This window comes from Clinocottus analis, unplaced genomic scaffold, assembly GCF_023055335.1.
Source record: "Clinocottus analis isolate CAN_PGR_092001 unplaced genomic scaffold, fCliAna1.0.p SCAF_38, whole genome shotgun sequence".
NCBI lineage: Eukaryota > Metazoa > Chordata > Actinopteri > Perciformes > Cottidae > Clinocottus > Clinocottus analis.
The window spans coordinates 940,486-967,679 of NW_027176131.1; the positions used below are offsets into that span (position 1 = coordinate 940,486).

Consider the following 27,194-nt stretch of genomic DNA (forward strand, 5'->3'; position numbering starts at 1 on the left):
TCAGCTCATCGTCAATCCAAAATATTCCTCTTTCTTCTCAAAGTAGTAGTTGAGTCGTGCTTTGGCGTATCTGGAGAGAGAGCAGAGACTCACAATGAATCACAGAAAACAACATTTTATACAAAGTCTGGTCGATGATGTGAACTCTGTTCCTGTCTTCAGATGTTTCAGGAACATTTTCCACAACGTGAAGGTTCTCAGTTTGACTAGTTTTGCGTTCACTCGTCTTCCTTTGTGGGTTTTTCTCACCTTTCCGTCTCTTTGCTCCGTGCGCTGAATACATTAACAATATAAATCTCTTCTTTATATTGTCCTGTCACGTCCAAACAAGCTGCACTTTGAATGCATTAGCATGTGAGTCACGTTGGATGGCAGCAGGATGCTTTTCTTTACCATCGTACCGCCACAAAGGTACAACTGTCCGTTCAATGACTCACACGTGTTTGTATTGGTGACACATGGAGAACACAAAGAGAAGCATCAACTAAATATCATCCACGTTCACCGGGTTTGTGCAAATGAAATGAGATTCAAGTGAAAATTCAAGAACTTTTCATCAAGCGGTTTCTGAGCTTCTGCAGTGAAATCAAACTATTGAACAGACATTTATAAAATAGATAAAAACGTCCAAAGAGGAATTTAAACTATGAAGAGAACGAAGTCATTCATGTGAAGAGGAGGAAGGAAATTAACTTGGATTGGACTAATAATGCATTTTACACCTTTCAGGACGTTTTTCATTCCCAATGTGAGTCAACGGAGAAAAGTCATTCAGACATTTGACGTGAGGCTCTCAGGTGTAATTCCACCGTTTGGCCACTAGGTCAGACTCCCTCCGTACGGCTAGTTTATTGGTTTAACAGCATGAAATAAAATAAAATCAATATTTCATATTCCATTACAACAGTTTCAGGTAAATGCCTGATTGTTACTCATTAAAATTAGATGTATTATTCTATTATGAATAATAATAATATAATAAGTAGTTAGTGTATGTTTAAATTGAGTTGTGTCTATTTAAACTACCTGAACTTGTCTTTATTTTTACCTGCAGGGCGTTTCATTCATCCAGCCAGAACATATTTTAAGAGCTATTTGTAGACATATCCATATCTCAAGAGAGGGATCAGCTCTCGTGTCGTCAGCGTTTGTAATATAAAAGATTAAAATATTAAAAGACGTAGAGGTGTGTGTGACGGTGCAGTGTGTGTGTGTGTGTGTGTGTGTGTGTCTGTAGTTTGAAAGCTTGTGTAACAAAACTCCGTCGCCGTCTCTTCTCCCAGCAGCTCCGGCTCTGAAGCCTCGCGGCTCAACCGCGAGAAAAGTGTTTTATGATGGAGCGCCTGCATGAAGCTGATGTGTGAGCACGCCGCCGCCCTCAGACCCTTTGAAACGAAGTGAAGTTTCAAAAGCAGAGAAACTGAAGGCGCAGAGAGCGTTTGTCCTTTAATCAGCGCTTTCACTGAACTCCTCAATGTCGAATCAGTTTTCTCTCTTTTATCGCTCGCTGGGACAAAAACATCTCTCAGACTCGTGTCTTTTAGCGGCCGGCGTTCTCTCGCTTTGTTCCTCGCCGGGGGGAAAAACTGGGGGGGAAAAACTGCTCCCTGATTATTGTGTTGCAGCCGGACTTGTGTTGTTTTGCTCTTCGGCGTTTGTCAGTCCTTTCTTTCCTTTACGTTGCTTCACTTCGCTGGCTGTCAGACCCAGAAGACTCGGCTCCAGCGAGTCCATGGAGCAGCCAGCGTCTCACCTTTGCCTTTGGAAAGTAGTAGATTAAATTAAAGTGGGGGAAAGAGAAATAAATAAGAAGCAGAAGAAGAAAAAAAAGGGAGAAATTGCTGCTGTGGCAGTGGAGCCGGCACAGCGCTTGCACTTCTCTCGTTGCGGTCTGGCAACACTCAAGAGGAATTTTCTCTGGACAGATTTTTTAATAAACCTCACGCTACTGTGGATGATCGAGTCGGACGGCGGCGCGAAGCCGTCCTCGACCTGATTGGACGAACGCAGGATCCTGGTGGTCAGGAGGGGGAGATCGGAAAAAGCAAACTAAACATGGTGGCCGTTACGCAATAACGTCTAACTTCTAACGTCTTTGTCAGGTGGATATAAAATAAACATCACGGTTCATTTTAAAATCTCTGACAGTCAAAGTTAGAGATGAAGGTGTTGAGAGCCAGAACTTGTCGAGACAACGCGTTCTCGCTCTTCAAATAACGGGAGGTTTCAACCAGTCATGTGACCCAGTGACGAGGCGACAACGTTGAAGTGTAGTTTTGTGCTGGAACCAACAGTCCTGTTGGTTTGAGCTGCGGAACCTGAACACACTTTAAACTACGTCTCGTCAGGTTGTTGGTAGTTCTCTCAAAAAAAAATTGTTTTTTTTGAGAATTTTTTTTTTTTTTTAGAAAAAAAATTGAGTTTTGAGAGCATTTAAAAAAAAAATTTTTTAGAGCACTTTTTTTTTTTTAGAAAAAAATTGAGTTTTGACAGCATTTTAAAAAAAAAATTCAGAATTTTTTTTTTTTTCGAGAAAAAAAATTTAGTGTTGAGAACATTTTTTAAAAATGTTTTTTTAGAGCATTTTTTTTTTTTGAGAATTTTTTTTTTAGTTTTGAGAGCATTTTTAAAATAATTTTTAGAGCACTTTTTTTTGGAGAAAAATTTTTAGTTTTGACAGCATTTAAAAAAAAAATTTTTTAGAGCAAATTTCTTTTTTGAGAGCAAATCGTAGTTTTGAGAGCATTACTTTTTGAGAGCGTGTTTTATTTTTTGGAGAGCAAACTACTTTTTTTTAGAGGAAATTTTTTTTTAGAGCAATTTTTTTTGAAGAACATAAATTTTTTTGAGAGCGTTTTTTTTTTTTAGAGCAAATTTTTGTTTTAAGAGCAGAATTTAGTTTTGAGAGCATTTTTTTTTTGAGAAATTTTTTTGTTGTGAGACAGAGCTTTTTTTTGGGAGAGCAAATTGTTTTTTAGAGCAAATTTTATTTTTGAGATTATTTTTTTTGGAGAGCGTATTTTTTCTTTTTTGAGAGCTAATTTTTTTTTTGAGAGCAGAATTTAGTTTTGAGAGCATTTTTGGGAGAAAAAAATTTAGTTTTGAGAAAAAAAAATTCAGAGCGTTTTTTTTTTGGAGAGCAAATTCTTTTTCAGAGCAAATTTTAGTTTTTCAAATTGAAAAAAAAAAAATTTAGAGCATTTTTTGGGAGTAATTTTTTTTTTAAATTTTAGTTTTGAGAGCATTTTTTTTAAGCGTATGTTTTTGCAATTTTTTTTCTTCAAACATTATGAACATTCAGTTTGTTGAGTTAAAAAGTGAACAGAGCTTCAATGTCAGCGTGTCAAAAAAAAAGAGTCAAAATCACTGGTCATGGCACTTTTTCTCTGTTAATCTAATTACTCGTGGCACACGCACACCCTTCATAAGCCAAATTATATTTTGAGTATATCCATTTAAAAGAACAGCAACCTTCACAGGTGATCTCATTCATCCCTATTTTCATTCCATGACACCTCAAACGAGCTTCACATTTATCATCATCACAGATGAAACTGAGATGTTTCGCTCTTTAGCAGAAAGCAGGGGAAAATGAACTCGCTCCAAAAGCAGGTATTCTGTTTCACAATGTGCTTTTGTGCACAATTCCCCTCAATTTTGTAGTCGGGCTTTTCCAAACAGTGGGCCTCCCCCTCCTCCCCCTCCTCCCCTTCCTCCTCCTCCTCCTCTTCGTTCATTTCCTCATAATAATGTCTTTGTCAAATAACGGCTCACTTTGCCAACGCGTCCACAAATCTAAACCGCTGACTCGCAGACTTTCAACACGTGAATAAAATCGTATGAGGAAAGTAAATATGGCCGCCGGAGGGAGGCGGCGCTGCTCCCTATTGTCACATGAGCATCTGGCGCTGGTTAGCGCTCGAGGGCCGACGCCTGTCAGAGGTTTGGCTCAGGGGAATGACAGTGGAAGGAAACACACACACACACACACACACACACACACACACACACACACACTTCCTATCTCTTCCCTCAAAGAGAAACTTGTTTATGGTGAAAGCGTAATAGCCGCTATGCTCGTTGGCGTTAAAGGAGCTGAGCGGAGACGCCGACTCTCCGGTCGTGGTGGTGACCCAGAAGTTAAGGCTTTCATCGTTGTGTTGAATTGAATCAAACGACTACATTTGATGAACACAAGGTCTCGCAGTAATTAACCCTCGCAGGATGATCTCTTGACCCCGATGATCAGCGCCGAGGCTTTGATGCTTCACAGCAACAGAACCAATAAAGGTGAGCGACTGAAGAGACAGACGCTTTGTCTCATGTGAGAATAAAGATATAAATGTAAATGCTAAACTTTCCTGAACAGCTCGGTTGAGGTTCAGGACATTAAAGTGTCCTTAAAGCCCAACTGCACAGGGCGAGTATGACATGGGGTCTTAACCCACAAATGAATCCTCCAAAAGTCATGTGACATGAATCCTGTACGAATCAGCGTTTTGGGGTCTTTTCTGCCTCTTTCCCAGTCATGAAATATGTACAGCATGTTAGGTGCATCTTCAAGCAGCTCACGTTGCTAAAATAATAATATAAATAATAATGACCTTTAATTCATGTGGATTTTAAATTGATATTATTTTCATATGAGTTACAGGTTGTCTAACTCGACGAGCTTCAGGTTAGCTCACACATTAGCGCTCTGAGGGCGCTAATGTGTGAGCTAATGCTACCGTATAGCACCGTAAAGGAAGCTAACGTTGACTTTTAGAAGCATTATCTGGTGTTAAAATATAAGATGCTTTGTGCACTTCAGGCCGAGGTCACACCAGTCACCTGACTACTCGTTAAGGCTGGCGAGCTAACCGCTAACAAGCTAGCTAGCTGTGACACGCTGACGCTAGTCCATCCGATGCTTCTTTCTATTGCTGTACTGTGTCGTTTACTTAAAAAAGCTCAGAGAAGCTAACCTGTTTACCCGCTTAATGCTTTGCTATTTAATGTGTGTGTGTGTATATATATATATATATATATATATATATATATATATATATATATATATATATATATATGTGTGTGTGTGTGTGTGTAGATAGCTTTATGCTATTTAAACAAAGGACAGATCACGAAGGTTATGAGTGTGTTTAAATTAAAAGATTAAAGGAAGAACAAACTTGTCATACACATTGTTTCTTTTCTTTACACAACTTTCAGGATTCTTAATCAGAGGAAGTGTGTGTCTGCATGTGTGTGTGTGTGTTGGGACACAGCGGCTAGCCGGGTAGTAGCGGTGTCTTCAGACCTGCTCCCCCTCGTTGCTCGGCGCTCTCGTTCGTCTGAACCCTGCAGTTAAAGGAAGGAAACCCGACCCTCGGCCTGCACTTCAGCTCCACCTCAGCTGGCGGCGGCGGCGGCGGCGGCGGCAGCAGACGTCTAGCGGGCGCATGCGGGACGAGGGACGCGCATGCGAGGGAGGACCGGCGGGAACAATAGCGCCTCTGTGCCTCGCCGCCCCTCTGGATCACATTTCCTCGGAGGTCCAGATCGAAACGAGGCGGAGGCCCCTGATCCAGAGGGGAGGCTGCCGAGCGTCCATACTGATTAAGATCACCATCACAACTGTGGCGGTCTGTGGGCACGAGGGGGGACGGGGGGGGAGGAGGGACATTTCACCCTCCTGAACTTTATTGTCTGCTCGCTGGCAGCGAGGAATGTCTCCTGGACGCGTTTGAAGACAACGGCGTGCAGCGAAGTTCATTTCAAATAAATAAGATGAATTACTTTTCCGAGCCCCTTTTCTCTGGAGACGCGTGGCGCTCAGATGAAGGACGGCAGATCGGTTTGTCTGCTTTAAGAAACGACACCGGGACGCGGCCTCGCTCTGCCGGCTTTCTTCTACATTTTCAGAGACACAAAGTAGAAAAGAATATTAATATTTCCACGTGGACTCCGGGTTCCCGAGCACTTTGCTGCAATTTTTTGTTGCCAACGAATTCTTCGCCAGGCAATCTTAAAGAAGAACCTGTTTGTTTAAACATTGCAATAAAATATAAGTGCTTCCATTCAGCGTCCATGTTTAACCCTTTGTGAGCGCGAGGTGACGCACGGCGTTAAGTATTGAAGCCGAATGGTGAAAACTGCACTCGGGGTCCTAATGTTCTTTGTGGTTTTGTGTGTTTCTGGTTGCTGAGTCGGCGTTAACGTTGAGCCGGTGTAACGTCAGGAGGACGAAGATTTTAATATGAACAGTTTTGTGAACGTCTCAAACCTCCACGATGATGAAGACGAAGCGACAGACGGACGAGATAAAAACACAAACCTGAGGAAGTCAAAGTCGATGGAGGAAAACTGAGACTGCAGGATGGCCCAGAGACCCCAGAAGAGGTTTGAAGCCTGCAGGAGAGAGAGAGAGAGAGAGAGAGAGAGAGAGAGAGAGAGAGAGAGAGAGAGAGACAGAGAGAGAGAGAGAGAGAGAGAGAGAGAGAGAGAGAGAGAGAGAGACTTGAGAGGAACATACGAGACGCTTCACTGCTTTCATTACTCGCCGCTTCACAAAGCGCTGCAACACAAAGTGAAGACGCACAACCTGCTTCTGGTAATCTGTAAGAGAGGAATTAAGGATTTTATTCCTGTCAAAACTGCCAAGTAATATTCTGGAAAAACAGCTTTAAAAAGTAAAAGAAAATAATAATTCAGTTCTGTTCCTGTTGTATCAAAGTGAGCAGAAACAGATGTCCACACATTACACACAGTAGCACTGTGGGTAATGCAGGAATGTGAGTGTGTGTGTGTGTGTGTGTGTGTGAGTGTGTGTGAGTGTAGTCCTGTTTTCCTCATGTTGTAGGGACATAAATCTGTTGACACAGTAGCGACGCTTCTTCCTTAAGAGGACAAAATGCAACATCCTCATGACAAATCATTACATTTACATTAGTTAAATCAATGTGTGTGTGTGTCTGTGTGTGTCTGTGTTTTATCAGAACCTCTTAGAACCCAATGAGATGTGTTTGCATGTTCAGTACAATTCTTCATGATCTTCATTAAAGGAACGGCACAAGAATGTGTGACCGGCCTCATGCTCCTTCTGATGATCCAATTAAAGCTTCAAACACACACACACACACACACACACACACACACACACGCACACACACACACTCCTCCTCTTCCCCCCTCGCAGGTCACGGTGGGGTCGGATGTCGGCCGAGAGAATCACTCGACTTGTTAACTGCGCGCAGACACACACATACACACACACACACACACACACACACCGTCTCCAACAACCTGGATGTGTGTGTGTCTGTGTGTGTCTGTGTGTGTGCAGCATTGTGTAATAAGAGCTGCAGATTCTTCTGACTCAAACTTCTTTGTTCTTCACTAACTTTAAAGTTTCCTTTGACGTTTCTCTACATTTGGTTTCCAGAGCAGTGAAGCTCTTCAGCTCGGCCTGACCTCCACGGCTGCCTTTAAGTCTGGCCTCCATGTTTGTAGTTCTCTTGCCCTGAACAGTCCTGATGCCTCCAGACGGCCGCAGACATGATCTCTGTTTTATTTCATAACCAAATAAAATACTTGAGGAGCAATGTGGGTTTTTCTTCTTCCTCACCGCCGCAGATCTTCATCTCCTAATCTGATCTGAGTCGTAGAGAGAGAGAGAGATTAACAACCGCCCTCTATTTCACACACATTAGCCCCGAGGTGCTCAAACTGTGGGGCGCGACCCTCTAGTGGGGCGCGGAGGTATTACAGGTGGGGCGCGACCCTCTAGTGGGGCGCGGAGGTGTTACAGGTGGAGCGCGACCCTCTAGTGGTGCGCGGAGGTATTACAGGTGGGGCGCGACCCTCTAGTGGGGCGCGGAGGTGTTACAGGTGGAGCGCGACCCTCTAGTGGTGCGCGGAGGTATTACAGGTGGGGCGCGACCCTCTAGTGGGGCGCGGAGGTGTTACAGGTGGAGCGCGACCCTCTAGTGGTGCGCGGAGGTATTACAGGTGGGGCGCGACCCTCTAGTGGGGCGCGGAGGTGTTACAGGTGGAGCGCGACCCTCTAGTGGGGCGCGGAGGTGTTACAGGTGGGGCGCGACCCTTTAGTGGGGCGCGGAGGTATCACAGGTGGGGCGCGACCCTCCAGTGGGGCGCGGAGGTGTTACAGGTGGGGCGCGACCCTCTAGTGGGGCGCGGAGGTATCACAGGTGGGGCGCGACCCTCTAGTGGGGCGCGGAGGTGTTACAGGTGGGGCGCGACCCTCTAGTGGGGCGCGAAGGTGTTACAGGTGGGGCGCGACCCTCTAGTGGGGCGCGGAGGTGTTACAGGTGGGGCGCGACCCTCTACTGGGGCGCGGAGGTGTTACAGGTGGGGCGCGATCCTCTAGTGGGGCGCGGAGGTGTTACAGGTGGGGCGCGACCCTCTAGTGGGGCGCGGAGGTGTTACAGGTGGGGCGCGACCCTCTAGTGGGGCGCGGAGGTGTTACAGGTGGGGCGCAGTGATGTAGCTTCCTGAAAAAATATATATATTTTTTAAATGTAAAAAAATGTAATAATCCCACAGTGGTGGGATTATTCTCTGCATGTCAACGTCCCCAGTGATGAAGCAGCTTTGTGCTGCGGTGAAGCTCTGGGGCTTCAGTGCCTTGCTCAAGGACACTTCAACATGAAGCTATGGGCAGAAAACAGGGATCCAACCGGCTTCCTTGCTCATCTTTTTGCCAAATAGGAGTTATTTTTTGCACATGTATAACTTTATTTGCATTGTTTTAACAAGCGATTGCTCATGTTATTAGTTTTTGTTGCACTTTCTGGACTTCTGTTTTAATGTTTTATGTTTCTGGTCTTTAATATTTATCTTTTTATATCTCGCTCTTCATTGAGAAGAAGCACGAAGCGCAGAATCAGCTTCACACGGCCATTAAAGCTGCTTCTGCTCTGGGTCACTTGAAAGGGATTTACAATATTTAATCTATGAATTCATAAAACACGGATGGAGGAGTTGGAGCGTTGTGTTCCGTGTTGTCGCGTTGTGTTCCGTGTTGTGTTCCGTGTTGTCGCGTTGTGTTCCGTGTTGTGTTCCGTGTTGTCGCGTTGTGTTCCGTGTTGTGGCGTTGTGTTCCGTGTTGTCGCGTTGTGTTCCGTGTTGTCGCGTTGTGTTCCGTGTTGTCGCGTTGTGTTCCGTGTTGTCGAGCGGTGGAACATTGTTCTTCCTCAAAGTGGAGACAGAAACAGTTTGAGAACCTCAGCTTCAGCCCGACACTGCAGAGGAGAACCCGAGTGACATCACAGAGGGGGGGGGAGGGGCTTCATCCTCGCCATCACGGGGGATCCCCCCTCCCCCTCCCTCCCCGCGGCGTCTCGGCACAGTTTGGGGTTAACAGGAGTCGCCGCGTGGCAGCCGCAGAGCTCTGGCTGCCACGCGGCGACTCCTCCTCTGATTGGCTGAGCCGCTAACGAGCCGAGGAAGTCAGTCGTTTAATTACCCCGAGAGATTACCAAAGAGAACCAGACAAAAAGTCATTAAAAAAATAAAAACAATTCTCTCTCTATATGTAACAAATATATTCACAGAAATCAGAGTGGATTGATGATTATTACAGTCGTTGTTTCACATTAAATATATATTGCTTTATTCCAGATGTGACATCATCCGTGTGTGTGTGAAAAATTGAACGGCCACAACTTCCAATAGAAAAAAGATTCAAAATAAAGAGAAAAATAATGATTATAATTTTCTTGTTGAATTATTTGATCTTTAAATTTGTTAAAATAGCGAGAGAAAAAAATTCCCATTTAAAATTTCCCAGAGACCAAAATGATGTCTGGAAACCCCAAATTATTTTAATTGCAATCATAGAAAACACACACACACACACACACACACACACACACACACACACACACACACACACACACACACACACACAGAGCTGGAATTAAAAAAAAAAGAAGATACAATTAATCGATTATCAAAATTGTGGCGCTGCTTTAATTTAAAAAATCCTTTTTAAATGTTTCATAATATCATTAGTGAACGATTGCACATCTTTGGTATTTTTGGTATTTTTCCTCCTCTGCTCACAAAGTGAAACCAGTAATTAACGGCTCGCAGGACGACATTTAATGACGAGAGGTTTTGTGTGTGAACACAACATTTTGTGGTGAACTGCTTCTATTTGTGGATATTTTCTGAACGGAGGAGTTTCAGCTCAAATGAAGCCACGAGAGCAGCGCTGTGGTTTCTCTCTCATCAGGACGAGTTGGGGGTTTGAAACTTGCTGGAGCGCCGGCGATCCCTCCCTCTCTCCCTGCAGAGGAGCGTCCGTCCTCGCTTTGTCACAGGAATCTGACTTCCAGCACCACGATGTCATCGCCTCTCCTGCAGCACCACGATGTCATCGCCTCTCCTCCATCGCCTCTCCTGCATCGCCACGATGTCATCGCCTCTCCTCCATCGCCTCTCCTCCATCGCCTCTCCTGCAGCACCACGATGTCATCGCCTCTCCTGCAGCACCACGATGTCATCGCCTCTCCTCCATCGCACGTTCTTCTCCTCGCTGCTATTTTACGGCTCGAAGAAAGAGAAAAGCGAAAGTAGAAGGCTTCCTCGTCCTTTCAGGAGACGCTCACACGCCTCCAGACGGCTTCAGGACCGTTCTGCCTTCTGTGTTAAAAGCTCTTTCAGGCGCGACGAAGACTGAAGAATGAAGAAGACTGCGGTGGAGAGGGAAAATCATTTTGGCTGCTGGCTTTCATTTTTTTCCCTGCGGCAGTTTGTAATCAACTCAGATGGAGTCCATCACAGTCTGAGCGGAGGGTCAGCGGGGGGGGGGGGGGGGGGGTCTTCTTCTTTTTTTTTTAGCGAGCTGGAAAAGTAAATTGTTACAATGTGATGAGGTGTTGCCTCCCGTCATTCCAGAGCTCCACACACACACACACACACACACACACACACACACACACACACACACACACACACACACACACACACACACACACACACACACACACACACTTAAAAGAGGAAAGAACGGTCGACTCGTGTCACTTTCCCGAAGAGTTTCCAAAGTGTCGGCGGCTCGACGGCGTGATGGCTCTTTTCTTTTCTCTGCGTGTCACCACATGGCGCCCGGCGGCGGCGGCGGCGGCGGCGGCGCTCACCAGAGAGAACTTGCAGACCTGGACGTGCAGCCGCGTGACCTCGGCCTCGCTGACCTCGGCCTCGCGGCCCGAGCGGCGCTTGAAGCTCTGCAGGTAGACGGACAGCCAATCCCGCTGCAGCTCCAGGCTCGGGTAGCGGCTGTAGTTCACGTCGTCCACACCTCAGAAACAAAACGCGTATGAATATGAATGTGTGTGTTTATAGTGTGTGTTTATGCTGCTGTCAGGGCTGTCAACTGACGGATCTGAGGCGTTGCCACTTCAACCAGAGAGCAACGCATGTTGCAGATATTAGAGCAACTAAATGTTGGGTTGCAGCAACAGAAGCGACGGCGTGCAGAGCAACGTCTGGACCTCGCTGTTCTGACAGGAGTCAGACTGCAGCTGATGATTACTTTCATACTTTGAGAGGATTAAATAATCTGTGAAAAATGAAAAAAAACTGCCCACACACACACACACACACACACACACACACACACACACACACACACACACACACACACACACACACACACAGTTTTAGACATTTTTTTATTATCAACCAGGTTTTTATTTCTTGTGCTTTTGTAACTTTAATGTTATATTTTATGATTTTATTCTGATGCGTTTGTTAAATTGTTAATTTTCTAAAAGCTTTTGTCTTTTCTGCAGTTTTTATGACGCACATTTTAAACATTTTATACTTTACAGCTGCATCATTTCAAACTAATAATCATCCTGAAAGTCATTTTTTTATCGTTGCACCTGAAACCTTTTCATGTCTTTGTGTCGTCTTCATTTCCTCTGAAGCAGAAACATGTAGACTGATATTTACACATCTACATCTCACATGTTTTATTAAAATGATTCAGCTGCAGAGAGTCACACTTTATGTTTGGGATGTTTTTAGAGGCCTAAACATATGTTGTGTTTAAAAATTAACTTTTCTTTTATTTCAACATTTACGTTTTTTAAACGTACGTCTAATAAATTAAACTCGACTAAATAATTAAAGAGTTTAAATAATAGAGCTTATAATAACCTAATAAAATATGATATATTACTTTAAAAAACTAAACGTGTATGAATTAGTTTAAATGAGTCAAACTGAAACTCACACATTAAACATCAGCAGTAATAATAAATATGAAATATAAAATGTAGAACTCTGCATGAAGTACTTTAAATGGATCAGATTTCTATATTTTATAACGTTAAATACTGAAGTCTGCTGCTGCTTTACTGAATATAATAATAATAATAATAATAATAATAATAACAATAATATTAATAATAATAACAATAATATTATGTCCTCATTGCTGCTTACTGCATTTTAAATCACACAAAACAGAAAGAACAGACGACACGAGTCTGAAATAAATATCTGAACGCTGCAAACGGAGGAAAGAGTTTTTGCATAACGGACGACGTCAACTCTTCATCATCAGCATGAAAAGCTTCAGGAGCTTCAAGAGCTTCAAGAGCTTCATGAGCTTCAAGAGCTTCAGGAGCTTCAGGAGCTTCAGGAGCTCCAAGAGCTTCAGGAGCTTCAGGAGCTTCAAGAGCTTCATGAGCTTCATGAGCTTCAGGAGCTTCATGAGCTTCAAGAGCTTCAGGAGCTTCAGAAGCTTCAGAAGCTCCAGGAGCTTCAGGAGCTTCAGGAGCTCCAGGAGCTCCAGGAGCTTCAGGAGCTTCAGGAGCTTCAGGAGCTTCATGAGCTTCAAGAGCTTCAGGAGCTTCAGAAGCTTCAGGAGCTCCAGGAGCTTCAGGAGCTTCAGGAGCTCCAGGAGCTCCAGGAGCTTCAGGAGCTTCAGGAGCTTCAGGAGCTTCAGGAGCTTCAGGAGCTCCAGGAGTTGGTCTCTGCGTCGTGATGCTGTCGGTGTGTTGACACGACGCGCTTCATCAAAACTACATTAAAGTGATGAATTGATGATCGTTGCAAACGTTCAGATGAAGCCTGTGAAGCTCTCAGCTGCTCCATCAAACACACTGAACACACACTGCACACACACACTGCAGGACACACACTGCAGGACACACACTGCACACACTGCAGGACACACACTACACACACACACTGCACACACACACTGCACACACACACTGCACACACTGCAGGACACACACTACACACACGCACTGCACACACACACTGCAGGACACACACTGCACACACTGCAGGACACACACTACACACACACACTGCACACACACACTACACACACACACTGCACACACACACTGCACACACACACTGCACACACACTGCATCGACACGCCGCCACAAACCTACCAGCGAACTCATTGAAGTGATTGCCAATATCGAAGGCCTGGTAGTTGTAGTCGGCGTACTCGTAGTCGATGAACTTCACCGCTCCTGAAAGGAGGAAGAGGAGGAGGAAGAGGAGGAAGAGGAGGGAAACAGAAGCAGTTACCAAGACAACGTGAAGAACACATCCGAGGTGTGTGTGTGCGTCCTGTCATTCAAAGTGAGAACCTTGTGGGAATCAAAAGAACAAGAGTCTCTGCACTGAGCCGTGAAAACACCACAATAAACATAAAAGACACCACAAACATGGTGGATGTGTTCCAGGAGCAGCGGCGCGCTGCGTCTTTAAGGGACGTGAAAGAAACACCTTCATCCTGAGGAGGAGGAGCGACTGTGTGCAGCAGCAGTGTGTCGTCTACAGTGTGCAGCAGCAGTGTGTCGTCTATAATGTGCAGCAGCAGTGTGTCGTCTACAGTGTGCAGCAGCAGTGTGTCGTCTACAGTGTGCAGCAGCAGTGTGTCGTCTACAGTGTGCAGCAGCAGTGTGTCGTCTACAGTGTGCAGCAGCAGTGTGTCGCCTACAGTGTGCAGCAGCAGTGTGTCGTCTACAGTGTGCAGCAGCAGTGTGTCGTCTACAGTGTGCAGCAGCAGTGTGTCGTCTACTGTGTGCAGCAGCAGTGTGTCGTCTACAGTGTGCAGCAGCAGTGTGTCGTCTACTGTGTGCAGCAGCAGTGTGTTGTCTACTGTGTGCAGCAGCAGTGTGTCGTCTACTGTGTGCAGCAGCAGTGTGTCGTCTACTGTGTGCAGCAGCAGTGTGTCGTCTACAGTGTGCAGCAGCAGTGTGTCGTCTACAGTGTGCAGCAGCAGTGTGTCGTCTACAGTGTGCAGCAGCAGTGTGTCGTCTACTGTGTGCAGCAGCAGTGTGTCGTCTACTGTGTGCAGCAGCAGTGTGTCGTCTACAGTGTGCAGCAGCAGTGTGTCGTCTACAGTGTGCAGCAGCAGTGTGTCGCCTACAGTGTGCAGCAGCAGTGTGTCGTCTACAGTGTGCAGCAGCAGTGTGTCGTCTACAATGTGCATCAGCAGTGTGTCGCCTACAGTGTGCAGCAGCAGTGTGTCGTCTACTGTGTGCAGCAGCAGTGTGTCGTCTACAGTGTGCAGCAGCAGTGTGTCATCTACTGTGTGCAGCAGCAGTGTGTCGTCTATAATGTGCATCAGCAGTGTGTCGCCTACAGTGTGCACCGTTGTGCGTCAGTGTGTTGTGCGTCAGTGTGTTGTGCGTCAGTGTGTTGTGCGTCAGTGTGTTGTGCGTCAGTGTGTTGTGCGTCAGTGTGCGTCAGTGTGTTGTGCGTCAGTGTGTTGTGCGTCCTCTCACCCTGGTCCTGGTCGTAGATGATGTTCTTGGTCAGCAGGTCGTTGTGGCAGAGCACGGTGGGCGAGTCCACCTGCAGCAGGTGTCTCTTCAGCGCCTCCAGCTCCTCGGCCAGCGTCTCAAAGCTGGGCACGCCGTGCAGCGCCGCGGGGCTGCAGGGGCACACGCAGGACATCGCCTGTTGGTTTCAACATCGTCTGCAGGGAACGCTTCACGAGGCCTCAGAGGCATCTGGACACGCTGCAGTTCAACATGCGAGAAGACCAACGTCATAACTTCATAACTTCATGACGTCATGACGGCTCCTTCCTTCCTCAATCTGTGCATGAGGTACTTTGTTGACCGTCACCTACCTGCATGTCTTTACTGTCTTCTAGCTGTTGAACTGTTGTAAAAGCATCAACAGTTTATAATCCTAAATTTAATTTCTGTTTTTAGGTTTGTTATAGTTTTTTAACATCTGCCTCTCGGGACTACGGATAATAAAAAAGCCTCTTGTCCATCTCTGAGGTCAAAGGTCAACGAGTAGAAAGACATGTGAAGAGTATGAATGTGAATGCATGGATCCTGTTTCAAAGCAACAGAAGTATTATCAGCTAAATGCACTCTGTGTAAAACTAAAAGAACAATCCCATGTTTACAGTTAAATATGATATCGTAATACTACTGATGCATTAATGCAGAAGTCATATTTTATCTTCCACCTGTCGCGATATGTTAAATAATAAGCATAGCCTCGCTGTGAAGCGGGACTATGACCTTCTTCTTCTTCTTCTTCTTCTTGTGAAGACTCAATCCCACCTGGACCCCTGAACACACCGTGACTCACCTGAACGCTTCACCCTAAAAGCAGGTGAAGCGTCGGCTCTCGGCGGCGTGTTGACGGCCAGACTTCAAATATCCGTCTGCAGGAACCCTCCAGTTGACTTTGACCTCTTTTAAACATCTGATATCTAAAGAAAGAAAAAACTATTCTGAACGGGAAAAAAAATAATCTCTAAACGGTCCGGGGGAGCCGAGCGATGTGAAAAAGCAACGATGTCACAAACTCCTCCCTCGTCTGGTGGAAGCAACTTGATCGCTCCATCTGTCCAGGAGAGACGCTCACGTTCCTGCACGTCAGAGCAACACAATAAATAAATAAATAAATAAATAAATAAATAAAATGCACCGGGAAGAAACGCAGCGCAAGCTTCTCCCGTCTGCTAATTCATTTCTGCGTTTGCTCTCTGCAGGACGCGATGCGGGGGGGGGGGGGGGGGGGGCAGTGATTTAAACACTAGATATTTATTGTCGGGCGGGTCGGGGGGGCAAACAGATGCTCGGTGTTGTACACACACTCAGACATGATTCATGAGGCCTGTCAGGGCCGAGGCCTCGTTCAGCTGCACCTTCACCTCCTCCACCCTCGTGAGGACGGATGAGAGCATCGAGTGAATGAAGACGCCTCCAGAGCCGCTGATCTGCAGAAAAATACGCAAACACACACGTATGTATATATATTCCCTTTAAAAATACCCGCTTTACCTTTTTTAATATCTTATTAAGGCTGAAATGGTGCTCGACCCAGAATGCATCTGTGAAGTGTTTGATTCACATCCACAGAGATCTTTCTGTTCCTGAACGTCACGCCGCTCCGACATGCATCATTTATCCATCTCCTCTAATATGAATGCATTTATTTTAAAAAGCAGTTGAATGGTGAATCACCCTGATTCCTTTTCAACGCGTCGCCTGCTTTAAACTCAACAAACTGACTTTCAGCGTCGAAGCGATCGCTCGGGAGTCAAAAGCGGAATGAAAGACTTCCACGGGCTGTAAATGGAAACCTGTCGTCTTGCCATCAGATCTTTTCCTCTCTTTTCTGTCCTTTTCATGAGCGACAGCTCGTGGAGTGCGTTCGCCTCCTGCTCCTTGTCAGCGCTCTGCAAGGTAATTAGTGGAGTTTCCTCCTCTGGCGCTTCATTATCAATGTGCCTTATTTACATATGATTTCAAACACCAGCCGAGCAACCACTTTTCTTCTTCTTCTTCTTCTTCCTTTTTAGCAGTTTCATGCGATTCGCGGGCGAGCGAAGGGAGACGCAGCGGGAGGCCTTTGGGAGAAGAAGAGGTTGCACTCTTGCTTTCCATTGCCTTTCTCTCTTTTCTCTGACTTCTACTGTGCTGTCGCTCTCCCAACCGTGCAGCTGCTGCAGCCTCTTTCGCTCTCTCTCTCCTTCCTTGTCTCTCTCTCTCTCTCAGCGGGTGGCTTGAGAGCTGAAGACCTCCTCTGCAGGTGCAGCCTCTTCCTGCTCTCTCCGCCTTTCTTTCTCCATTTCCTCTGAAGATCACATTCACAGCAGCACTCGTACATTCTCAAGTACAAAAGTTGCTCTGATGCCTGTTTAAAAATCACTTTTTTTTATTCTTGGTCTTCTGTCTCTGCTTCTGTCTCTGCGTCTGTGAGTGTGTGTGTCGTATAATTCATGCCGTTGCACATTCAAGAGACCAGTACACACACACACACACACACACACACACACACACACACACACACACACACACACAGGTTTTAACCTCATCTCTTGGCTCTTAGAAATGAAGCCGTGGCAGTTTCCCTTCATCCACTTTAATCCCCCTTCAGGCCCAGGTCCTAATCCTTCGTGTCTTCCTGGTCATTTTCAGTTCCTCTGCGTCGGAGCGGCTCTGGACTCTGGGTCACATGGTTGTGTCGCGGTGTAGCTCCATCTATTGGGGCTCTGCGTGCGGTGCAGCGTCTGCAGGCGAGCGACGTCCTGATTCCTCCACCCGCTCCTCACCTACAGTACCACAACGTCCTGCAGCGCACACAGCAGGAGCTCCACTTTGTGTGTCTGCTGTGTGTGAAACCTCAGATTTAACATGGAGGATCTATGAAGACATTAAATGATTGTTCTACTCGTCTGTGCTCCATCTCACTGTGCGGCCTCACGCTGCAGGTGTTTCCTCTGAAGCGTCATCTTATGTTGCTGAATTTACAACATACTCTGAGATTGGACTAAATCTATATTTCTTTCAGCTTGCTAGTTATTTTACGGCTTTATAAAAAACCATATTGGCTCAAAATACAATGATTATTTTTTTTAAATGATAATGTCCATCTCTTAACAAATTTTTTTTTTTTTACTATTTTTGCATGATTTTGCACAAAATGACAAATGAAATGTAGATTTTTTTATGGGCTTATTAGTAAAGGATGTGCTCTAAATCTAATAGATTTATAATTAAATACTTTAAAGGACGTTGGCAAAGACACTGGTTTTCACTTGGACCTTTTCATTAAGGTCTCCTCCTCCTCCTCTTCCTCCTCTTCATCCTCCTCCTCTTCCTTTAATGGACGACTTGGAAACTCAAAGAAGAAACTCCATGTTTTTTTCAAACACAACTCAGAGGCTTTCCGGCGTCTGGAGGACTCGTGACCTCTCGGCCGCTCACATAACTCGCTGAGCGTTCGCCCGATGAGGCGGCGCTCTGCAGGAAGCTGCGTTGCTGTTTCTCTGCTGCGTCTGGACGGAGCCTGTGACCCCGTGACCTCCGCTGTCAGAGATAACGCCATGTCACTGTCAGCGGAGGCCACGCCCCTTCGACCCTCTGACCAATGGAGGCTCACCGAGACCGGTTTCCCCAAATTCAAGCACAAGTCCTCGCGTTGCGTGAAAGACAATGTGACGGCTAGAGGGGTGCAGATTGAGAAATGTGCATTTGGCATATTGAAAAAAAAAGATAAGGCATTAGAAGTGCAGCTGCTCGATTTGGAAAATGTTGCTGGTTTCTATCAAATGGATGAATGCAAAAAGTTGTTTATATCTGAGGTAATCCATTGACAGCGTTGTTCCCTCACTTACACATTAATTCATAGACTTCCTGCACCCTGATAGGACGATGGACCATTCACTAAGACCCGCCCCCTTTTGCTCACCTGCAGTTTTCAATAACAAAGATGGCCGATAACGAGTCTGAAACAATGCGTTCTTAATTTCACACAGAAGGTAAACAATAAAAAAAGCACACTTCTTATTTCCTGTTGTTCACCATTGATTTAGCTGCAGAAGCTACAACCACATCAGCTACTGATTAAGCTAACGTTAGCTCCAAGAGTTGGTTGACATCACCGTCTTGATGACTTTTAATGTTCTTTTTACCACATGAATCTTCTAAAATGTCCTTGATGGCTATGTGACATTGTAAAGCTAACCTGTAAGCTAATGTTGTTTGCTAATGATCCGCTGCTTGACCTTTGGAGTAATGCTAGATTATGTTAGCTAGCTCTGTTGGTATGAAGCTAGTTTGCCAGACATATTATAATGTGAGGGCAGATAAACAATAACTCATCCAGTCCCAACACTCAGAGACTTCCATACAATCAGACTTCTTTTGCATCCAGGGGCGTCGCACCATGGATGGCCGTTCGGAGACGTCGCAGGTTCAAAGCCAGCTCCGCATTAGCTTCACACTCTTCAGATATGTCATGGCGGTGATTTGTCAAAATGGTGGTACCTCTCGGTGCAGCGCTGTGAAGCCGGGCGGCTGCTGGCGCCGCTCTGCGCCACCGTCAGGAAGTGGGACATCTTGGTCCAGAGGAAAGGTTCAGCGGGCGCGCCGCCGTCGGGCTGGATGGAGTGGATCCTCCCCGTCTCCGCCGCAATCAATCTGCGGGGGAGAGAGAAAACATTTCCTCAGACGAGCCCGGCCGCCGGCGTTATTGCACAAACAAGCCGTTATCAGAGGAGAAACACAACTCCCTTTCCATTTAGCGCTCTTATCTTGTTCTTCTTCTCAAAATAAAGGAATGGGCCTCGTTCTCCCCCGCGACCTTTCGGCTTCTCGAGCGCTCGTTCTCGAAGGCTTCTCCGCCGCGACACCGGGTCGTCTGGGTATTCCCCCGCCGAGGCCGCCGGGCGGAGTGAGGGCTGATGGATGCGAGCCGCGGACCGTCGGCTCGGCCTCGGCCGCGTTGTGTCCTCCCGTCCGGCGGCGGCGAGAATAATGGCGCTGGTTTGTTATCGCGGAGGATGATGAATGAACCCCGGAGGGAATAAACAACGTTGCTCAACATGAAATATGACTGAAATAATTCAAATGAGAAAAAAAAACACCTGCATCAGCACAACTGAGATGCTCAACACACACACACACACACACACACACACACACAGAGTTTTCTTAGGAAACATAAATGGTCAAGTTTTCACATTACTCTTAATAAACATAATAAACCTGTTTGACCACTAAATGGACCTGGAATTTTATAGCCGTTAGCATTCATTTTTTAATTAATTATTGTATTCATCTGTGATATTAATGGGATTGTATGGCAGCCTCCATATTAGCTAATTTTTTACATTTCAAGTAGTCTCGTTATTTAATTTATTCAACAACGTTATGCAACATTTTCTTAAAATATAAAATCGTATAATACCTAATTCATTTTACCAGAAAAAGTATGTTGAATTAAGAAAATACTTAATTAAATCAGTATTAACGGTTCAAATTTGTCCATATTCTTTATTCAAATATACAATTTTTTTAATGAGGGTTTTGAATTTAGCTTTTATTCTATAACCTGTATGATTTGTTCATGTTTAATTATTTTAAACACAAATAAAAATGAAGAAAAACATAATTTTCTGACTCAAACTCAGTGGTGAGCCTGATTCTCAAACCGTCTTTGAAATGTCTGAATGTGTGCATGACTTTTATTTAATGTAACGTGGTGTAAATATCCTTATAATATGTGACAGGACCCCGCGGGCGCGTGAGAGCTGCGTTCCCGACCTGTAGATGGAGGGCTGCCGCAGCAGCTCGTCGTCCAGCACCGTCCCTCTCACGAACTCGTAGCAGATGCCGTTCCGGAAGCTGCAGTAGATCTGCGGGCCGCAGCCGTGCGCGTGGAGGACCCGGAACATCTCCAGCTCCCGGTCCCGGTCCACGAACAGCTCCGTCATTCTGCCGTACAGACGCACCAGGACGCAGCCGGGCTCCTGGAGCGAAGCCACGTAGCAGCCGATCAGCTGGTTGGTGATGCCCTCCGTGAACGTCTGGAAGGACCGGAAGTGGCGAAAAAAACTTTTTTTTTAATTAAATTGAAAGAGTTTTTTTTAAGTTGTCGTGTAAATTACGGTCATAATCCACTTCTTTCTTTTGTTTCAATAATTAATTCATGTTTTATTTTATTTATTGTCACTCGCAATCACTTCCTGCCTGTGTGGTTTTCCCGCCATTTTTGACTTGGCCTCGCGCTGATTAGTTTCACCTGTCCCTCGTTAGCCACACACATACACACACACATACACACAAACACAACACACAAACCTGTGCTCACTGCGTCAATTAGTCTGGCTGATGGAAAGTGAACATTTGAACATCTTCCTCATGAGATAAGTCATTTTAAATTATTTATTTACTGGTTTTTGTCGAAACGAAATGTTTTTGCAGGGTTGACGTGTTTTGCAGGCCGACCTTTCACGTAATAGTCGCACTGGTTCCCCTTAACAAAAAGTCATATTTTTGGGGGTTCAATTTTGGAACATTGCAGAAAATAAGCTCTGTAGCAAAACCTTTTTTTACGAAGACAATCTTCACAAATAAACACCAATTTTATAATTTTTTTTTTTTAAAGCGTCGGTGCAATAATCAGAACACGAGGCACCTCAAGTAAATGCAACTAGCCTCATGATTAGCAGTTTGTTAGCAACCGCCCTTTTTAAAAGACGTGTGGAATCTTAACAATTTATGTATTTATTTTTATCTTAGGAGAAAAAATTGTAAATATTTTCAGCTTGTTTAAACCACAGAATCTTATTTATAAAGCCATAAAAAAGTGCAAAAATGCAAATTCACTTATAGGTTTTATGATGCACTTTATTGCATATTTGTAAGAGAATTCAGATAACGACATTAACCAAGATGGGTCCTTTAGATAATGTTGTTTTCCCGTCTTGAAACTGTATAAAAATAAATGCTATATATATATATATATATATATATATATATATATATATATATATATATATATATATATATACACACACACACACAAATGAATTTAAAATCAGATAGACGAAGGTATATGCAACAGAAGCCGTGGAGCTGCAGACAGCTGCTGCCTGAACTTGTTGTCATTGAACATCACACTTGCAGCGCAGTGTGTGTTGCATCGCAGTGTGTGTTGCTGCCCTGTGTGTGTTGCTGCCCTGTGTGTGTACACAACAATACCACAGTGACCACTGTTTGCCTGCAAAGGCCCCACGGGACATTTGTTTTCTTTCAGCGGTTTCTCCGAGTCTCTCATTCTCTGCCACAGTCTCCATGGCATCCTCTGAGCTTCAGATTGCACACACACACACACACACACACACACACACACACACACACACACACACACAGTTTTTTGTTCTTCATCTAGATGGAAAATGAACAAATATGCCCACCTTGACATTGGATGAAGAGCCACTTCAACACTTTCCACACTGGCTTTGACATTGTTCTCAAACTCCCGTTGTCTCTAATCTTTTTTCTTTTCTTTTTTAAATGAAGCACTGCGTTTTATTTGATGCATAAATCCATAAATGTCTGGGCATGTGTAAACGAACTGCTTTTAAACAAGTGCTGAAAGAAGCCGTGAAAATAGTTGCCTCTGAATTCTTTGTCTTTTAATTATTTATTTAATGTGAACCCCTTTAACACTGTCTTTCAGGGGTTTTTGTCTTGTTTTCCCTTTGTTTTTAATTTCTTTTAAAGTTAAAGTGCATGTTAAATTGCCTTGAAATGTGTATTGTTTCAAGAGCAAAGGTGAAGAACAAGATGTAACAAAGTAGTTTGAAAATGAAACCTCACATACAAGAGAGTTTAAAGTGCAGGTGTAACAGGGACGGCGTGTCCTTCCCCCTGTACAGTCTGATTATTCAGACAGATGAACACAATACGTCGTTGGTCTGAAGGGAATCGTACTCCTTTGTGTACTCTACTGGACCTGGTGTAGATTGAGAGGTCACCCACCCGATGTGCTGTCACCTAACAAACATAAACCCTATTTCTCTGAAAGATTGGACCTTGTGTTTGCACATGGGACCAGAATGGGATTATCCTGTTCTGAACAAGATTCTCTGACAACAATACACATCTGTTCTCAGGGTTAACATCATAAAAAAAACATCTACTTTCTTTTGTCCAGTTAACCTTGCTTTCTCTGCTGTTTTTTTTTTGTTTTTTTTTACATACGCAAGACATGGCCACAACTTCCTATTATAAAGTATATAGATGGCGATGTATTTTTTTTGTTGTTGTCAACAACTCCCATGAAAAGACCAGTAATGTGTTATTCTGCCTCTTACTACCGTTTGACTTTCCCTTGTGTCTCGCTCCCAGAAAAGCATTCTGTGGTAAACGTCGATAATTTATCGCTTCAAAACTGCTTTGTTACGGCAAAAAAATCATCTATGATGCTGAATCTATACACAACATGCAACAACAATGTTGTGCAACAACCGGTCTCCTGGGTGAAAGTCCTGTGTTTGAGTGATCAGTTTTCACGTAACTTTCTATAACGACATACGTGTTCTGTGCGTCGCTAGCTGTACTACGAACACTTTGACATTCATTGTATCCGTGTTTTGCAGAAATGTAAAATGCCAACATTTTTCTGGCCAACTGGTTTCTTGAAAGACATACTTGTAAAAAAAAAAAAAAAAACACTTTCACATTGATTTTTCTCTTTTTTTAAGAGAAGAGATTTAAGAGATTTTCTTTTTATCTTTTTGACAAACGTTACTGAAGAAAATAGAGCACTTGCCGGCTAACCATGTTTAGCAGCAGAGTTTCGTTAGCTAGTGAATTGATCGGTCATGATGTTAAGTTCACACCTAATTGTGTTTTTAAACTGAGTTTATTCAAACAAGACAACAACATCCTCAACAAAGAGAGGAAGGTGGCATTGGCCCTTTTTGTGCTATTTAAGAGAAGAAATATGGTGCTGGAGAAGTCAGACAATATGGTCTGTTCTGTTCTGCCATCCAGTTCAGGTTTATATTGCAGCAATCTCAGGATGAAACTGCAGTTTGTAAAATACTACTCCGATCCTATTAAAACCAGTTCACAAAGGTTTTATGAAGGATCTTTCGACAGCAGTCGTGAGTGGAACGGCTCAAATTGCAGTAACACAAAGGTTGAAACCGCATGAATTGAGTTTTATATCCCCTGTGAGGGCTAGAACCTCATTGTGAGTCTACGCTTTAACTATTTGGATGTTTTATGAAAATGAATGTCTGGGAAAAAAAATATATTGAATTTAAAGTTTGAACATCTCTACATCTTTTTTTGTGGCTTCTCTTTTATCCATGCAGCACTTTTTCTGAAAACGCTAAACAAACACAATCGGAACGACAGAAACTATTTGCAAGTGTCACAGCGACATGTGATGTGGTTTCATGTGACATATTAATGTGACACTCAACGTCTAAATGAGATAAATCCTTATACTTCACAAAATTACATTCATATACACGCATTCTGAATGATACTATTTTTCAAACATGTGGTGAACATTAAACAAAACACGGCTTCAATTTATTACATTTATGTTATCTAAGCCAGCGGTCCCCAACCACCTGGTCCTTGGGTCCGTTGGTACCGAGTCATACAGAAAGATTGAATAAAACAATGTTAATTGATTATTTAGGTTGGAAACGTTTCATTTAGAAAAAATATCGGATGCATCCATCTGTGCCTCTCGACACGTTCCCCCAAAACAATAAACTTACAAGTTCGCAAAAATTAATACGTTTCAGACAACAACTCTGGATTAAAATCAAAGTAGAATATCCTGAGATCGCTAAAAAAAACTCTAAAAACCTGCCTCAATTTCCAACATCTTGTCTTTGAGACGCTGGGTTTTCTGCAGCAACAGCGACCAGAAGTAAGATACGGAGTAGACTGGACATAAAGGTTTAAGATACGGAGTAGACTGGACATAAAGGTTTAAGATACAGAGTAGACTGGACATAAAGGTTTAAGATACGGAGTAGACTGGACATAAAGGTTTAAGATACGGAGTAGACTGGACTTAAAGGTTTAAGATACGGAGTAGACTGGACTTAAAGGTTTAAGATACGGAGTAGACTGGACTTAAAGGTTTAAGATACGGAGTAGACTGGACATAAAGGTTTAAGATACGGAGTAGACTGGACATAAAGGTTTAAGATACGGAGTAGACTGGACATAAAGGTTTAAGATACGGAGTAGACTGGACTTAAAGGTTTAAGATACGGAGTAGACTGGACATAAAGGTTTAAGTGAGCTTACTTAATCTCAGGGCTCGCACTGATTTGGGGTAATGGTGAGTTATGCACTTTATATCTGTTTTTAATACCGCACGTATAATTTTATTACGGCATATATTCACTCCGTGAAAATATTGTCCTGCACAAAACTGGTCCATGGGGCAAAAAAAGATGGGGAACCAGGAGGAATCTTTAGCGCCAACACATAAGAAACATCCAGAACACCGTCGTAACTCATTCACCTGACATTCACACTCAGACACTCCGGTTCCTTTCAATTATCTACCGCTGGCCCTCTGAACCCCACCCTGCCTTCCACTGTAAGGAAATCCCCGAGCTAACCGCCCGGTCACTCACCCAATCCTAATCTCCCCCTCAGAACTCAATACGTCTCTGTCTGGCATGGACACACTGCGACATGGACCCCAGCCCTTCCACTTCAGTCATGGCTTGTCTCCCAGCCCTCTGCTCCTCTTTATCATCAACGCCTTCCTGTCTACTGGCTGTGTCCTCAAAAAGCCTGGCCTTGACCTTCTCATCCCTAAAAGCAAACCTCTAAATTACTGGAACTCACTTTTACCGTCACCAACAGCGACAAATCTGAAACCCTCATCATTGGCCCCGAACCATTAAACAAATCCCGCCACAACTTCTCCCTCTGCATCGATCGGCACCACTTCTTCCTGCCTCCACACTTATCCGTAACCTTTATGTCATGTTTGATCTAACCCTCTGCTTGGAACGCACTTCACAAAGAAAACGCCTTCTTTCATCGTGAAAACATCGCCCGTCTTCGCCCCTTTCTTCGCTTCTTCAGCCGAACGAAACGGTCGTTCACGCCTTCGTCACCTCCGGACTGGACTACTGCAACAGCATCCTGTACGGCACATCCACCAAAATCAACAAACTACAAAACATCTCACACTCCAGCACGAGAGACCACCCCAGTCCTCCAAAACCTCCACTGGCGCCCCCTACAGCAGAGGATCTAGATCAAGATTGTCCTCATCATGGACAAAAACTGTTCACAACCTAAACCCCTTCATACTTTCCTGACCTCCATCTTCCACCAGCAACCTCAGCTCTGCAGACGTCAAACTTGTCCAAGGATCTTACCGTCACTCTGCACTTCTGAAACTGCACTTAAAACTCATCTATTGAAATATGCTTTTAGCCTGCGATGCTAGTTATCTCTATTGTGTATGTATTGTAATTGCTTTTACGGTTTCTGTTTTCACCACGAGATATTCTGTCGGAGCAAATGACGTGGTGCAGCGAGCAACGCACAAAGATGTGACGTAGAGCAACCCTCATGGAAAGTTAAGTCTTATGTAATAACAAGTATAACAACGGAGAAAATCCACTCCAGGGCGGTTAGTGAAAGGCTCAACCAAACACAAAGTTCTTATCAAGAAGATCTTAGTTTGTGTCCCACGTGAAACCAAAAGTAAGCGTTGACTTTATGCTCGTTGCGTAACGTCATCAAGTTACGTTAAGTTCTCTAAAGGCGTTGGTTGTTTATTTACGCTAGTCTGGTACGTTACTTTATTATTTCCAATAAAAAAAAACACAATTTTTCTTCTGACCATAACCAAATAGTTTTTTTTAAGCCTTACCATTTCTTTCACGACTTTAACCATGTGGTATTGTCCCTTTTTGTTTTTGCATGGAAGACATGAGGCGGATATGAATCAGAATAGCGTGCTGTGCAGAAACGCACCAATTTATTCTAGCAACCGGGTTGCTTTTAATCCTCATTGAATCCCTTCGACACAAACGTCCACTTGCCTTCATCTGGATGTCCGTTGCCTTCCAATGAGGACGCAGTCTGCTGAGGAGATGCAGGATTCCTCCTCGAGGTTCGTCCTCATCAATTTGCAGGTCCACGTGGAGAAGCGGATTCCCGGCAACGGCAAACCGACTTTCCATTTTCAACAAATCAGGTGTGAAGATTTTTAAACCTCAAAAAGTTTGAGGGTCTAGAAGTTGTGTAGAACCTTTTGGACCAGAGTCCCACTCTTGCTGCAAGACCATCAAAACATCCTCTGGTGTGAGTTCGATCTTGAACCAAGACAAGCGATCAAATTTAAACTCGAGTAAGCTTGAAGTCTCAATGGCGTTGATACGATA

General features: G+C 44.3%; 1 protein-coding gene across 1 annotated transcript; it reads right to left on the reverse strand.

The window, feature by feature from the left end:
* zgc:113516 (uncharacterized protein LOC541449 homolog) lies at positions 1-26,993 on the reverse strand. The gene is made up of 8 exons (XM_068596575.1): positions 26,853-26,993; positions 20,563-20,825; positions 19,285-19,437; positions 14,770-14,918; positions 13,423-13,506; positions 11,145-11,305; positions 6,317-6,390; positions 1-70 (listed from the first exon to the last, which is right to left on the reverse strand). Exons 1-8 carry the CDS (start codon positions 26,991-26,993, stop codon positions 1-3), a joined length of 1,095 nt encoding a protein of 364 aa, XP_068452676.1.
* Between the last annotated feature and the right edge of the window lie 201 nt (positions 26,994-27,194).